Source organism: Emys orbicularis, chromosome 3 (genome assembly GCF_028017835.1).
Source record: "Emys orbicularis isolate rEmyOrb1 chromosome 3, rEmyOrb1.hap1, whole genome shotgun sequence".
NCBI lineage: Eukaryota > Metazoa > Chordata > Testudines > Emydidae > Emys > Emys orbicularis.
Genome location: NC_088685.1, coordinates 112,345,207 through 112,362,435, shown reverse-complemented (window position 1 = coordinate 112,362,435; position 17,229 = coordinate 112,345,207). Strand labels below are relative to the sequence as shown.

The 17,229-nt window shown below is 39.7% G+C and overlaps 1 protein-coding gene across 1 annotated transcript in view; it reads right to left on the bottom strand.

Moving 5' to 3' along the window:
* UTRN (utrophin) overlaps positions 1–17,229 on the bottom strand; it is a 534,032-nt gene that overhangs the window by 154,567 nt on the left and 362,236 nt on the right. Inside the window, exon 55 of the mRNA XM_065401441.1 lies at positions 2,782–2,911. Coding sequence (XP_065257513.1) covers positions 2,782–2,911 — 130 coding nt within the window. The remainder of the gene's footprint in view (positions 1–2,781; positions 2,912–17,229) is intronic.

Sequence of the window (17,229 nt, the reverse complement as noted above, 5' to 3'; positions counted from 1 at the left end):
AGGGAACCTAACAGGCAATGATCAAGTGATCTCTCTCCTGCCATCCATCTCCACCCTCTGACAAACAGAGTCTAGGGACACAATTCCTTACCCATTGTGGCTAATAGCCATTAATGGACTTAACCTCCATGAATTTATCCAGTTCTGTTTTAAACGCTTAATTCAATTCATCTTTGTAAAGTGCCTTTCATAAAAGAGCAACAGAGAACGCTTCAAAGACAATGTCTGAAAGGAAAAAGTCTGACAGGATCTATTTTAAAATTCTATCAGCATCTATGACATATTCTTGAAATATAGTTAATTGAGTAGTTATTGTGTATTTTCAGGTGTAGAAAGAGATCAGTGAGATTACCAAGTACTTTACTATTTACTTAAGACACTGAATTGGTCTCATATTAGAATTAGTTGGTCATCATTTTGCATTACTCTGGAATTCTCATTCATTGCATGTAGATATTGCACAGACCATAAGGGTATTTATCCCAGTGCAACCCCAGGTATATCCTTGCACAATTGGCTATGATGCATTAGAATTGTGTGTTTTGGATAGAGGGTTTTTTTTCCTCCTTACTCTGAAACATCTGGTGTTGCCCCCAGTGCAAGAGGCAGGTTACCAGACATGTTCTCATTAAGAAAGATGAAAACTCTAACTCTTATTTTGTTATTATCTGTATAAGCCTAGAGGCTTCAATCTACTTCTAGATATCATTGTGCTAGATAAGCATAGACTGAAAGAAAGTCACTGCACCAAGAAAACTATGATCTAAAGGCCAGATTCTGCCACACCTACCCCTGTAGAATAGTACTTTAATCAATGGGATTATTTGCATCTTTAATAAAACGGAGACAGGCATAACAAAAACCTGTGTCTGGAAACTGAAGCCAGACAAATTCAAATTAGAAATAAGGCAGAAATTTAAGTGAGGGTGATTAAGCAGGGGAATAAACTCCCAAGGCAAGAGATGGAGAATCCACCACTTCATGTCTTCACATCAAGACTGGGTGGCTTTCTGGAAGATATGTTTTAGCCGAACACAAGTTATTGGTCTCCATACAGGGGTAACCTGGGAGAACCAAACTGTCTATGACATACAGGAGGTCAAACTAGACGAAGAAATGGTCCCTTTCTGGACTCACACTCTATGAATCTATGTACAGTAAGGTACTGTTTTTGCAATATGCTATGTGGACAGGAGATATTCATAAAACACTCACAGACCACCTGCCTGCCAATTATCATTTGGCAGTTTACCATGGTCACCCACCCTCTTAGTCTGTCCCCACCACCTTTTGAATATTACAAGATACTATGTTTTCATAACATTGCACTGCGAGAATTTAACATATGTATCGTCATCTAAAGATCACTCTCGTGTTTTCATTCAATACTGACCAGCTTACAAAAATCAAGTCCTGACAAATATTGCTGAATAAAAAACGCTTGGCACTAGTAGTGTGTTATGATTTGGCACAGATTGATTTGGGTGCTTTTACACATTTTGAGATGTAAGTTATAAAATTTGCTGAGGTCATGACTGGCTGAATGAGCAAAGCTAAAAGCAGAATATATTATTTTCATCTTCATGATACTTCATGCAATGTTGGACAAACAGCACATTTATTATATATACACAACATATCAAATAAGATGCAAAACTACTGAATTTTGCATAACATACTCTTGATTTTTCAAAATAGCAGGAGATAAGATCTAATACAACAACCAAGAAGTAAGTTCATTTGTTTTAACCAGCAGGTTAAACTATGCAATGCAAAGCCAAAGAAGGGAATCAGAAACGAGGAAAATAAAAAACTCTTTGTGGTAGAAAATTACACAAAAGTAATGTCAGATTGCTATAACATTAGTTGTTTTTAATTAACATTAAGTTGAAAAGTAGTCAAGAAGGCTCTACAGGATGTATGAAATCAGGAGAATGAATATTAACACAGACAGAAATAATCATATAATGACTTTGCAAATTATATAGAGTACTAAATGAAATGCATCTGCACAGTAATTCAGATTTCTGAAGATTACTCCATAATAATTTAAATTACCAGTTTATTTCTAGTACAATTACCATGCAATTTTCAGCAGTAAGATTTCATGATAACAGAAGAGATACAATTATGAATTTACTCTACAGCTACATTATACTTACTGTATGTACTTATACAATTATTATATTTTTTTCCTTTGAGCAATTATGAATAGACTTACTACTTTTTCTCAGGTTCCTGAAAATAGCTAAATATGAGTCAACTCTTGCAGTCGCTAAGAGTTAAAAGACTACTGATCTAGAACAGATGTGTTGCATTATTCATCAGGCAATTCCAGAATCTAATTTGGTTAATATTTTACAAAAAGAGTAATATATGCAGATAATGGCTTATGTTCCAATATTCTTCACAATCATATTTCAGGTGCATAGCTTTGTTATTGAAGCAAGAATTTACAAAATTGCACTGATGTTATCCATATTCTGAGTTTATAATGAAAGGTGAAAAATTCCAGATGTGCCTCCTCAAAATGTTTTTAATATAAAATATAGCTTTCTGTGATTTATTTGTACATTTCCTCCTTCCATCATTGAACACTGGATATTTACAAAGCAATGATGGTTATACTTGATCAATTTAAAGGATGTGAAATGCTCAATTGCTTTAGAAATTCTAGAAGGCTACATAAATAATGAGCTATAAAATGTATACTGGGACCTAACTATTGATGTTGCAACATTCATTTTACATGTTCCAAATATGAAGAAAACAGTAACTGACCCGTTTTCGAGTGCAGGTTTTTTCTTGGTTCTTCAGGGCCCTCAATTGGTTGGTCGGCAAGGAAAACTCGTGCCTGGTCTACGGCATTCAGAATGGTTTGCTCTTTATCCTTCAGTTCACGCCTCAGTGCCTTATGCAAGGGAAAATGAGAGCTGCATTTGTAACTTAATGTTTTGTACAACAGGCAACGTAGCAACCGCTCCATTTTCATCCCTCTGACCTGTATCATGAGTGACTAATAGTCAACATTTAATTCATGTTGCAAGACAAAATGTAAATTTTGCAAAAGAGATGGGAAGAAAATGAATTTAGACTGCAGAGGTGATTTTTGCAGAACTAACTTAAATATGTGAATACAAGAAATATGATGATGTGTTTAAAATATTCACGAAAAGGAAATTATTATACTTGAACTTACATAAAAACACACTTTGAAGCCTTCATTACTATCTGAAGGATTCATAGGATATAATAGATTGCTCTGACTTTTGTGTGTGTGTGTGTTAGTCAGAGTGTGTGTGTGTGGGGGGGGGGGGATACATTCAATGGAACACAAGAAGATAATTTCACTACTGGTAATGAGAACTGCAGAAGTATTTTAAATTCTTCAGAATATGTTAAGTTAAAAAAATATGAAAATTAAGAAGCAGAAACAAATTCAACAACACAGAATCAAAACTCAACCAAAGAGAACATATTATGAAAAGACAGTCTCCAATTAGCCTAAAATATTTTCAGCCTGTTACGCCAAGGCAATTGCAATTTTTCTTTGAGAGGTTTTTCATGCAAATGAAAATGAATCTCAACAAACTTTACTCTATAGTGCTTTTGTTCTTTTATTTATAAAGGCGGGGGGGGAGGGGAATTTAACCTTCCTCCTTTGGAGCCTTGTGTTTATGAGCACAGTCTGCTCCAATATTCTCTTTTAAAAGTTTATATGGAACTAAATGTTTTTTAGAAGATCCTTCTCAGAAATAATTTTTCATGAAACATTTGCCTGTTACTACCACTGTAAATTCACAATAACATACTTTTAATGCTATGTATTATGGTTTTCTGCTTTTAAATGAATATTTTAAACATCTCTAATTAAAAATAAATGTTAATTTTACTGAAAAAGTCCAGTCACTCCCCACTGCCCACGAGAAACAGCATAGTACTCCAGGCACTGTATAACAGAACACACATCTGTTCCTTATAGAAAAGAGTTCCTAGTGGAAGGATAAGAGCAGAAAGTAGGAAAGTGTCTTACTATCTTTTCTCCAGATATTTACATAGGGGGTGATGCACACTAAGGCCTCAATTATGCAACTGGATCTACATGTGGGAAGACCCAATGGGACTCCATATGGACACAATGGTCTGCTGCATGGATCTGATTGTGGAATCAGGCTCGATTTTGTTTTGCAGCTAAATTTTAATTCTAATCTTCCTCCCCATTCTCTCCCCAAATTTTCTTCACAGCAACGAACATGTGAAACTAACAGTTTTTCCTTTGAGAACACACATGGCCATTCCTCAGAACAAACACAGGGTATAGAGCATCATACTGAAATTCTCGTGCACATTTGACATAGGGAGGACGTGTCAAAAACACAACATTCCCAACACCAAGGCTTGACCCCAATAGGACTACTCATATGAGCAAAGACAATAATGCATATATTTGTGCATCAGATCCCAAACTTTAAATAAGCCTTACTGAGCAGCTTACCCTGATTTAAAACTCTACCCCTCAGTTTAGAGGGCATTTTCATTAGAGATAGTACAGTATACTGGATATGTTATTTTAAAAGTCTGAAAGACTATTAAAGCCGGATAATCTCTCATTGATTTTCCGCCCAGTTTACTTTCTAATTCCTTACTTGCACACAAAGACTACATGTACATTTTAGCAGTAGTGAGGCAGAGGGGAATGATACTGTACTCATTTCACAGCCCTTCCATTGTTATTAGATATTCGTAGTACATCAAAGCAGTTCCATTAAGCAATTAACTTCAGCATGAAACACAGTAAATTAAAAGAGTCTTTTATAATACAATATTTCTTTTATCACCACCTAGTCAAGTAGATTCTACATAAGTAACTAAAATAAAAACATCAATATGGATATACAAGATCACATGACAACTAGTACAAAGTCAGAAAATTTCTCAATATTTTTTAAACTAACTGGCCCGTAACATTTCAATATAGAGCACAAAGCTAAAATATAAAACTTGTATATCACCAACTGCTGTCTGGAATTCCTTTCCTCCAGTTCGATCCCATTCCCACCTCTCCCCAGCCCCCAACCCCCCAGTCTGAATTCTGTCTTCCACACTCCACTGAAATTGTTCTTGTCAAAGTCATTAATGACTTCTTCAAGGTCAACTCACAGAGTCTGTACTCCATCTTCCTCTTCCTTGACACTGTCAACCATGCTCTTCTTCTATCCTCCCGTAGCCTTTCCAGTTTCTCCTCCTCCTCCTGCCAAATTGTATCTTTAGCGATACAGTTAGTGGTCATCCTTTTCTTCTTTCCAACTTTTGGTATGGGTCACACAGGGCTCTGTCCTTTCTTTTCTCCCTATATATCACACATCACTAAATAATCTTATTTACTTGCACAACTTTCCTGGTTGTCTTTTTGCTGATGACTCTCAAATCTCTCTCTCCATTCCAGACCTGCTTTCCTCCATGCAAACCCACATCTCTATCCATCTTTCTGAAATCTCTCCATGGATAGATGTCCAGCCATCAACTTAGGCCTGGTCTACACTGGGGTGGGAGGGATTGATTTAAGTTATGCAACTTCAACTACATGAATAACGTAGCTGAAGTCGATGTACTTAGATTTACTTACCGTGGTGTCTTCACTGAGGTAGGTCGACTGCTGATGCTCCCGTCGACTCTGCCTGCTATTCTCACTGCGGAGTACCAGAGTCGACGGGAGAGCGCTCGGTGGTCGATTTATCATGTCTTCACTAGACAAGATAAATCGATCCCTGCTGGATCGATCGCTCCGGAGGTAAGTGTAGACATGCCATTAAAGTCAACATGGCCAAACATGACCTCTTGGTCGCTCCTCTTTCCCTTGCTTCATCACCATGGATAACAATATCTTCTTCTCAGTCACTCACGCCTATAATCTGGGTGCCATCATTGAGTCAGCCCTAGCTCTAGAGACATACATCCAAGCAGAAATCTCATGGCTTCTTCTTACATGACCTCTCCAGGATTCAGTCCTCCTTCTGGCCATTCCATTAAAACTGTCATGTATTGATTCCTGAAAACTTAGTTTCCCCAAGTCCATTCAAAATTCTGCTGCTATAATCATCTTCTTGGCTTGTTGCTCTGACCACGTCAACGTGCTCTTTGAATCTCTCTGCTGCCTCCCCCTCTAGCTCTTCATCAAAGCTTTGTATCTTTATCCTTATGGACATTCACAGCTCTGCCTTGCTCCGCTCCAGTTAACTGATCGTGTAAGTTAACCTCTTGTTTACCACTGACAATGCTCCATCAGCTTCCCCAGACTTTATTCCACACCATGCTGCTTCTGCCTCAAGCACCTCTAGCGCACACTCAAACCAACCCTTATGCACCAAATATACTCTCCATAAAATTCCATACTGACTCTCCTTATCCTTCTTCAGATGCATCCGTTATAATGCATGCAAAACCCAGCCTCCTGACTTAGGCAGGCGATGAACCGTAACTATTTAAGCCTTACAGATCAAGTCAGTCCATATCAATATTTAAATTACACACAGAACAGATTACAATAAACCTCTTAGGAATCACCTACACATTACCAAGTAAGAGACCAGTCCTGAAAGCACTCTGTATGCAGGAACTGAGTCTAGATAAGGAAGTAAGGCAGGAGGCCAGTATCACTGGCATATGCACAAGTTTCCTTGAGTGAGCCTTAGATGCAAGTCTCTACTTCTGAAAGTTTGTTGTTTGCGTATCATTAAAATAGAACCTTAGCTTTAAAATTTACAGGATAATATTTTTGTGCAAAAAATATATTATTTTAAAAGGTTTGTGGGTTGGTTTGTTTTTTTACCCTCTGAAGTGAGATTCCTTCAATGTTAACTCCAAATTAATGAAGATTTTCACATAAGGGTTTCCATAGGATTTTTCAATCCCTGAATTTTTCAGAAGTGTTCAGAGAAAGGAGTCCCTGTGGAATCTGTCCAGAAATTCCAGCTAAGCTTTGAAACTCTATATGCATCCGAAGAAGTGGGTTGTAGCCCATGAAAGCTTATGCTCTAATAAATTTGTTAGTCTCTAAGGTGCCACAAGTACTCCTGTTATTTTTGCGGATACAGACTAACACGGCTGCTACTCTGAAATCTATAGGGATGGATCTCCCCATCTTCCTGTCTCCTCCTTGCCTGCCTCCAGTTTACAATCTCAAACACTAATGAGACTCTTCCCTCATAGCTCTCATTTAAATTCTCTCCATGGCTCCTCCTTTGGTTTTCTGCCTACCATGCCCTCCCTTGTAGCTGTCTGAATTGAGACTCCATTTAACGGAGGGTTTTATTTAGAGGATGAGGAACATATGGGCATTAATTATGCATAGGGGCATGTATACTTCCTTACTTCCACATCATCAGTGGAATTCCTCATAATTAATTCCCCCCTACTGAGAGATCCTTCAGCATGAAAGGTACTTTACAGATGAAAAATTAATATTAAAATAGCAAAAATTTGAGAGTAAAAATTAGTATCTTATTCGTGCAACTTGGCCTAGTAGTTTACATATACCAAAATCTACTTCAAAAATAGCTGCTCTAACCCAGCCTCCTTATTCCTTATTTCTTTAGCAGTACTTAATTTCCTAGTCTGTTTTTGTGCCAGTAAAAAGGAATAGCAAAGAGAATATATGATGCAGTAATAACCAAACCTATCAGTAATATCCTACATTTCCTTCCAGACAAACTTTTCTGCAGTGTACAGATAATGAGAAACAAAAATCCACTTGTAAGTCTACTCCTTTGCTCAAATTTCATTAGTCTGGAGTGGATTGAGGACAGGATTTGATTGGAAATTCAGATCTATAAGAACACTATGGAGAATAAAAATAAGACATAAAAAACCTATTGAGAATCATAAAGAAGGCTGTAATAATAAATTTTACTACTATATTAAAGATTTTGGTATAATACTTGCAAAATGCATGAACACATTTCTAGGTTTTATTTAGTTTTGCCATGGCCTCATGGACTAAATTAGTTAAGGCATGCACACACAGTGCTGGCCCATAACTGGCAGCTTTGAATGCAGTCTGGGTTGCAGTTTACTGTGGCTGACTAGGTGATGCTGCAGAGATATGGGGAAATTTTGGCTCACCCTGTGCATATCTATGGTCACTATACAGCAATTACGTTGTTAAGCTAAAGTTGCATTCCTTAAGCAGTGGTCACATTTATATTGTTGAAACTTTATGGCAGTTGTCTCTGCCCTGTTCTGGGATCAGACTGGTATAACTGAGATAAGCTACTAACTTCACTGGATGGGAGGACTTTCAGCACTGGACACAGGTATAAAGAACTGTCCCCAGGAGTACAAGACCAGCACAGAAAATGTGGGACCATTCGCCAAATGAATCTCAGTATGGGAGTTTGGGTATTTTTTCCCCCATCTCCTCTGAAGCATGGGGTGAAGATTGCCTGCTAGGATCATCCGGGCACATCTCACCTAAACTATTGCCTGCCATTGCAGGGGCCTCTCCTCTTCTCTGCCTGTGGGACACCACAATTTATTGTCCTGAGGACTGAAACACTTCGGTTTAACTGAAGTCGCTGGGCTCAACACAGGGAATTTGGGTGAATTTAATGGCCTGCAATATGCAGGACATCAGACTAAATGTCTGATCGTACCTCATTTTCACTGGCACTCACTGTGTTAGACATCCAACATAGTGAATACCAGTGAAAATGAGGTAGGATCAGAGGCTATAATAGGGAAAGAACAAGTTAAAAATTACTTAGACAAGTTAGATGTCTTCAAGTCACCTGGGCGTGATAAAATTCCTCCTAGAATACTCAAGGAACGGACTGAGGAGATATCTGAGCCATTAGCGATTATCTTCAAAAAATCATGGAAGACGGGAAAGAAATCAGACGACGGGACTAGTGCCAATCTATAAAAAGGGAAATAAAGACAATCTGGGGAATTACAGACCAGTCAGCTTAATTTCAGTACTTGGAAAGATAATTAAGCAATCAATTTGCGAACACCTAGATAATAACGTGATAAGTAACAGTCAACATGGATTTGTCAAGAAGAAATCATGTCAAACCAACCAGACACAAACCAACCTGACAGCTTTTTTTTTTTTTTTTTTTTTTTTTTTTTTTGACAGGGTAACAAGCCTTGTGGATGGCGGGCGGGCGGGCGGGGGGGGGGGGAGGGAGGGGCAAAGTGGTAGATGTGGTATATCTTGACTTTAGTAAGGCTTTTGATACTGTCTCACATGATGTCAGGTATCAGAGGGGTAGCCGTGTTAGTCTGGATCTGTAAAAAGCAACAAAGAGTCCTGTGGCACCTTAAAGACTAACAGATGTATTGAAGCATAAGCTTTCGTGGGTGAATACCCACTTCGTCAGATGCATTTGTTGCTTGTCTCACATGACAGTCTCATAAACAAACTAGGGAAATACAACCTAGATGGACCTACTATAAAGGTGAGTGCATAACTGGTTGGAAACAGAGAGTTGCACTGATGACAGAGAGTCGTTATCAGTGATTCACAGTCAAGCTGGAAGGGCATATCGAGTGGGATCCTGCAGGAATCAGTTCTGGGTCTGGTTCTGTTCATTATCTTCATCAGTGATTTACGTAATGGCACAGAAAGTACACTTATAAAGTTTGCAGATGATACCAAGATGGGAGGGGTTGCAAGTGCTTTGAAGGATAGGATTTAAATTCCAAATGAGCTGGACAAACTGGAGAAATGGGCTGAAGTAAACAGGATGAAATTCAATAAGGACAAATGCAAAGCACTCCACTTCGGAAGGAACAATCAGTTACACATATACAAAATGGGAAATGACTATCAAGAAAGGAGTACCGCAGAAAGGGATCTGGGGGGGTTACAGTGGATCACAAGCTAAATACGAGTCAACAGGGTAACACTGTTGAAAACCCCCCTCCCCCATTATTCTGGGATCTATTAGCAGTAAGCAATACTCGAAGCTGATTAGGCCTCAACTGGAGTATTGTGTCCAGTTCTGGACACCACATTTCAGGAAAGATGTGGACAAATTGGAGAAAGTCCAAAGAAGAGCAACAAAATTTATTAAAGGTCTAGAAAACATGACCTATGAGGGAAGACTGAAAAACATGGGTTTGCTTAGTCTGGAGAAGAGAAGACAGAGAGGGGACATGATAACAGTTTTCAAGTACATAAAAGGTTGTTACAAGGAGGAGGGAGAAAAATTGTACTCCTTTACCTCTGAAGATAGGACAAGAAGCAATGGGCTTAACTTGCAGCAAGGGTAGTTAAGTACTGGAATGTATTGCCTAGGGAGGTTGTGGAATCTCCATCATCGGAGATTTTTAAGAGTAGGCTAGACAAACACCTCTCATGGATGGCCCACAAAATACTCAGTCCAGCAGGGGACTGGACTAGACCTCTCAAGATCACTTCTCGTCCTACGATTCTATGATATAATGGTCCCTTCTGGCTTTAAATACTCCGCTAAGTCTGATCCCAGAACAGGAATGAAGGGCAAAGACAACTGTCACCACGGCTTAATGAATGTAACTATGAAACTCCTTTCAGAATGTTTTATTATTTCCCATGGGATAAAACCAGATAAAACTTGGAGCGTGATAAATAAGCCTTCTGAAGTTCATATTACAAGCATACTGGTGCAGGGACTGGGACTGTGCTGAAGGAATTTGGACTACTTCGTAATAGTTTTACTTATAGGTTACAGTTTTGCTAACTGAAGTGGCAGCTAGAGGCATTTACTACATTTTGTTCCAGTCCTGAGTCTTTTGGATAGGAGACGTACTGAACCTAAACTCATTTTTCTCTAATGGGATATGGTAAACCAAGTTTCATATTTTAAAGGCTCCTGTAGTAAAAGTCATCAGGTTAAAGATTCCACTGAATATTACAAAGGACAAGGGGAAGGGGAAACAAGAGCACAAGATCGGACTGTCACAGTCTAGTAAAAATAACCCACTCTTTAATCCTGAGTTTAAACAGCATTGATCAATAACACAACCGTTCTCCACTTAGTCTTTAAAGACCTACCACAATGCAACATTGCCGTTTACGATTACATTTTATGCAAACTCTCGGAAAGCAACAATAGACCAATGGCAGCATTCATTTCACAGGGATGAGGGACATCTTTCTGATGGCTTGAAAATGACATGGTAATCCCTAACCTACTATACACAAGTCTTCTGTCTTCTAACATTGGTTCTCTGAGGTCATGGAATAAACCAAAACATTAGACACCCGATTTAGTAAAATCATTATCCTATGATTTGCTGTCTATTTTTATTCGTTCTTCCTTCAATAACTCTGAAGGGTATGATTGACCAATTCTAATTTGGGATTTCACGTCTATTCCATTATACCAGGACAATCTAAGAGTATATGTGGCATCTCTTCAAGGGAAATTGTGATGAGGCTTCCGCCCCACACGGCTCCATAAGGTGTTAATAGAGCCCTAGGGAGGCTGCGCAGGAGGCAGCCAATTAGAGAAGGGCTGCAAGGAGCAGCAGTCAGGGCCGGGCTGGCCCATATAAGAAGGGCTGCAAAGCAAAGCAGTTTCAGTTGCTCCCTGGAGCTCAAGGAGGAAGGACTGGCTGCCTTTCAGGAGGAACTTGGACAGAGCAGTGCTGGGCAGGATCCAGGGAGCGAACACGAGCTCCTGGCTGACTGCTGGCATGCTGAGGCCCTGAGACAAGGGCGGAGAAGGTGCTAGGGCTGCGGGGAAGTGGCCCAGGGAAGTAGACTGAGGGGTTGGAGGGGACACAGCACATGGCTGCCATCTACAGGGTCTCTGGTCCGGGACCCGGAGTAGTGGGCGGGCCCGGGTCCTCCCCTGCCGCCACTGAGGAAGTGGCTGGACTAAGAAACTGCGACATTCCCCTGGAAGGGGGGAGCACATAGTGCAGCACAGCCGGAGGGCTCAGTCATGGAGAGGATGCTGCGGTCCTGGGAGTGAGGTGGGTCCCTGGATCAGAAGCGATGGCGGCGAGATGCCACCAGAAGAGGGTTCACTGGCTAGCAGAGCTTATCCCTGGGACAGCCAGCAGGGGGCAAAGCAGTGGTGAGTCGCACCCCATCACAGAGCTATTTATGACTAAATGTGACTTCTCATATTAAATAACACTATTTGAAAGCGAACATTTTCTAAAACCTCCTTCAAACAAAGGAATGTATTGAACTGAGGACTTCCAAGATTTCTGATGGGAATGCTTTATACCAGAAGTGTTTCCTCTCTTGAGGAATTACATTGCCATGAAAACTTTCACTATTAATGATTTTTATGCTATTTGGTAGCACAAACTTCTTTCAGAGTTAACTTCTTAAAATTTCTAGCATAATGAGTGGGCTTCTGAAATTAGGTGCTACTGATTTATAGTCCTTCATTCTTTTTTTGTTGCACAGGCTTGCATAGAATAACTCAAAGAGCAGGTCTGCTTAGAGCTCTGAAGACAAAGCTAATTTCAATGACAACAAATGAGATATTTCTTAAAAACAGAACACATTTAAATCAGGATTCATTATGCACTGCTTTCAGTGAAATAAAGACACACATTACTGGAACTCAAAACTCTTTGCCACATTGTGGCTTTATGTAACAATCAGCTCCGCTGGTGTTTAATTACCTAGTCATTCTTCACCAGGTGTTGGAGAAACTACACTTTCTTTTATGTTTTGAATGGAAATAAAAAATAATTGAGCACTGAGAAGTGTTGGGGAGAAGCTGCCTCTATAGATCACAGAGAAATCAAGTTTGTCACTGGTAGCTGTGGTATAATACTAAATATGTCTGCATCATCAAAGCATGAACTTGATCAAATAAAAATAATAGAAAAGGTAAATGTAATAATGTGTAGTGACTGTTCCTCCATGTCAGTCAATGCATCTTCTTGCTATTTCATATGAAGTCCCTAGAAACAAAAATTCTAGTCTGTGTGTGAGAAAAACCAGATATAAAACAATTACCCCCAGGTGATAAAACTATGCTCGCAAGCCAAAAATAATATTTTTGTCGTAAGAGGCAGGTTTCATATTACATTCTCTCTCAAACATCAGCACTCATCAACAAAACAATAAACAACTCTGACATATTCTAAATGATACATTTTATTCTATGTTTAACTACTGCATTCAGTTGTTACTTCAGATTTCATCGACATAGGACCACTGATATTTATTCTCATTTATACATCCCTGAAAGCATGCATGGTGCTTCACATTAAAATATAAGACAGTATCCCTACTAAGAATCTAAACTAAGGCCTTGTCTACACTACTGTGGTAAGTCAACCTAAGTTATACTATGTGAATAACGTTAACTGGAGTCGACATAGCTTAGGTCTACACTGCGCTGTGTCGACGGGAGATGCTCTCCCATCAACTTGCCTTACACTTCTCATGCCTTACTCTACTCCACTCTGGTGGAGTACTGGAGGGCACTCTGCCGTCAATTAGCGGGTCTTCGCTGCATCGATTGCAGAAGCACCCATCTACCAGTAGTGTAGACATGGCCTCAGATAAGACATAAGAGATGGTGATAAACCTCTGGAGTGGGGAATGTGGTAAAGGGGGTAAAAGTAACACATTTATCCAAAATACACACACACACACACACACGGTAAGATTCAGAAAAATGGCAATCTAGTCTCTTTTAGTTTACCATATGCTGCCTGGATAACTAATACTATATACAAAATTAGAGTGATAACCCTTAGCTCACGTAACATGAGAGGGGGGATAGGAGTTGCTCGTGAGCCACAAGTGCTATGCAGTACAACAGCCCTGCAGAACTTTCTCTGACTTATAGAGAAGGTCAGTCAGAATTTATGATCATAATTCTGAGAAAGGGAGAGAATTAGACTATGTATGCTGATGATCTCTTACTAGAAGGCCATAAATGTTACCTTAACTAAGCCTTTCCCTTTAATTTATTGATAATGATATTCACACCAAGTACAAAAGGTATGGAATTAACAAAAAGCATGCTAAACATCATAATTCTGTTAGATTACTTTGCAGGCCTTTCAGGGCCAGCTCTAGGATTTTTGCCGCCCAAAGCAAAAACAATTTTGGCCGCCCCCCACCCCCCGTTTTTTAATTACCCCACCCCCGGCCCCGCCTCAACTCCACCCCTTCCCCAAATCCCCAGCCCTGCCTCCTCCCCCCAGGCTCTCAAGCCTAGGAGGGAGGGAGGGAGGGGGAGAAGCGGCGCCCGCGCCGCGGCCACTTGGAGTCTCCCCCTCCCTCCCAGGCTCTCAAGCCTGGGAGGGAGGGGGAGCAGCGCCGCGGCCGCTCGGGATCTCCCCCTCCCTCCCTCCCAGGTTTGAGAGCCTGGGAGGGAGGGGGAGACCCCGAGCGGCCGCGGCGCGCGAAACAGCTGTTTCGCGCGCCAGCAGCAGCGGAGGTGAGCTAGGGCGGCCAGGGCACATTTTTAGGGGCGGCATTCTGGCGCCGGCCATGCCGCCCCTAAAAGTGTGCCGCCCCAAGCACCAGCTTGTTTTGCTGGTGCCTAGAGCCGGCCCTGAGGCCTTTCTTGTTCCCCATCCATCCTGAAAATAATACCAAGTATGGTGCTTCCTGACATGACAAATCCTATTCAGTTTAACATGACTACTTATAATATTAAGCATAATATCTGAGAGTAAGTGTGTACAGAAGAAGGCTATTAGAACATAAGCTCATTGAAGCAGAGGCACTGTCTTCAGATATGTTTGTGAAGCACCTCGAAAAGTGATGACAGTACAGACATAAAAAAGAAAAGGCAATAATATTCTATTTCTGACTCTGAATTTGTTTCCTGTAAGTGCCATTAATTTGTCTGGTACGCACATTAGATTTATTATATGAAATCTGAGACTAGGGGTATTCTTCATGGAAAACATCAGTCCCTTAATGACATTTTTGTCATTGGAATATCTATGGTTACAGCCCACGCAACTACTGGCTTTCACCTCAGTATTCATACTTTTTGCATGCTGTATATACAACTCATCTGAGGCTTCTAATACTCTTTGCAGTCTTGTAGTTTAGAATCACACATGGCTGGTGCTTATAATTACTCCTTAACATCTATAGATCAGTCAGTCAAAGTATGTAAAGAGCCATGAAGTTATAAAGAACTATACAATAGAATAAATATTAATATCTTTATAAATACAGTACATTGAAATTCTCCACCTATACCTATCGGGGTACTTTTGTGATGCCTCACAACTAATTAAAAAAGTAAAGAGGCTCTCATTCCTCACCCCTTCCTTCTTCACCTGTACGGGGTAGCTTCTAAGATGGAAAGTTAATAATAATAATAATAATAATAATAATAATAATAATAATAATAATATCATCATCATCTTCTTCTTCTTAACATAAGAATTTTGGAGCCACAATTAACAATGTTCACCTACAGAGATCTTGAAAGACTCCAGAAACTATGTATTATTTCTTTCAGGGACTAAAAGGAACCTGATATTTATTACATCATAATTATAGATAAAGGCACACTTTTAATATGGATGGCATTGACACAACTGTATTGCATTCTTACATCTATACTGGAAAAATTAATATAGGGTTAACATTTTTGAGAAAAAGATTTAAACCTGTAGTTAACCACTCAGCAAAAGGGAACAGTCTGTCCCTTACTGAAGAAGTGTTGCAGTAAGCCTTTCCACCCCCATGAACATGACAAAGTCTCAGTATGTCTAGGAATGAGCCAAAGCACTGCTTAATTGAGTAAAGGCTACTAAGTAGGAGGCATAATGATGTTCATTAATAAGTCTTCCACTGACAGTAATTTTACATAATTGGACCTCATATTTCTGAGTCCTCTGAAATGAGACTTTTATTGTTTGCACTTCTAGGTCAATGATTGTTTCAGCTGAGGAAAGGGCCTGGGTTATGTTGCCAACAAAATTTGAAGGGCCCTGAAGAACACACAGTCTTCTCCTCAGCCACTGGAAAGTTTGAATGATTATGAAATTAGGTTTTGAGAGGAAAAACCCTGCTAAAATGTTACACGTATGACCCTAAAAGGCTAGCTGGTGCCAGAGTGCCCACTGTCTTGGGGCCAGTTTTGTTAAACATTAAGGATCTTTGTTGTCACATAAAAGTAACCTGAAAGATTAAGACTGCACTGCAGCAGTGCCCTGTCTCTGGCCCTCAGGGTTCCATCCACTCAATTTTGCAGATATTCAGGGCCCCAGTTTTGGCAGGTCCACTGTGCATCTTGTGTATTCACTGCATTTGGGGAGTTTGTATTTTTGTCTTCAAGAGAATCATCTAATATTCAATATCTGCTTTATATTGACAGCAAGTTTGAGTCAAGCCAGGGCTCCTCCTTCCTGACTCTCCCTTGCTTAAGCCTCACTCTCTTATCAATGACACTTTTGGCATAGAACAGTAAATGGGGCAGCAAGCATGTTTTCCTTCAATGAAATATGTGCCTATTCTTTAATGGAGAGAGCAAACAGAATGAAATTAAAAAAAGATAATGTAACAAGATCTATTAGAATACAATTCTTTTTTGCTCATCCCCTGGTTTCAAAGCTAAATCAGCTTATACTATTTTAAGGCCGTTACAATATGACAGCTAAAAAAGGGCAGAAGAATCATTATATTTGATAGCACTAATAAAACTACACAAAAGAAGTGGATGAACGCAGACTTACTTTAGATTGGTATGCATGGGCTATAACCAAAAAAAATCTTTCTTATAGTGCTTTAAAAAAATCATCTGGTTAAGATCCCTAAATGAACATTTAATATGAAAATTCATATTGGTTCCACCCCAGTAACAGCAAAAATGATGTGTCTGAGTTAGAGTGCGTCATGTGCATGCTAACGACTGGGAAAGAGACCTCTACTGTCTCTCAGCAGGTAGTAAATCATGTTCCCAGTGGGATTTTGAAAAACACACACAGAGGAAGGGAAGAAGAGCCATGATGACTTCTGCTTCTTCCATCTCTTAGTACTGTTCTATCTTCATTAGACTGTAAACAGGCCAGTGTCTGATGCTTCTCTCTTAGATGGAGAAAAGAGACCCAGTATTGTTCTCAACTTTCAAGGTGGCACTTTACAGTGGTGCTAGCTTTAGTACTTATTTTAAAATAGCTATATAAACTCCTTCCAATTATACAGATGCTTTTATGCTGAAAGATTACAATGTGTTTTATTGGAAGGAGAATTAACCCTATTATCCTGGAATGCAGCCACCCTCTGGAGTAGAA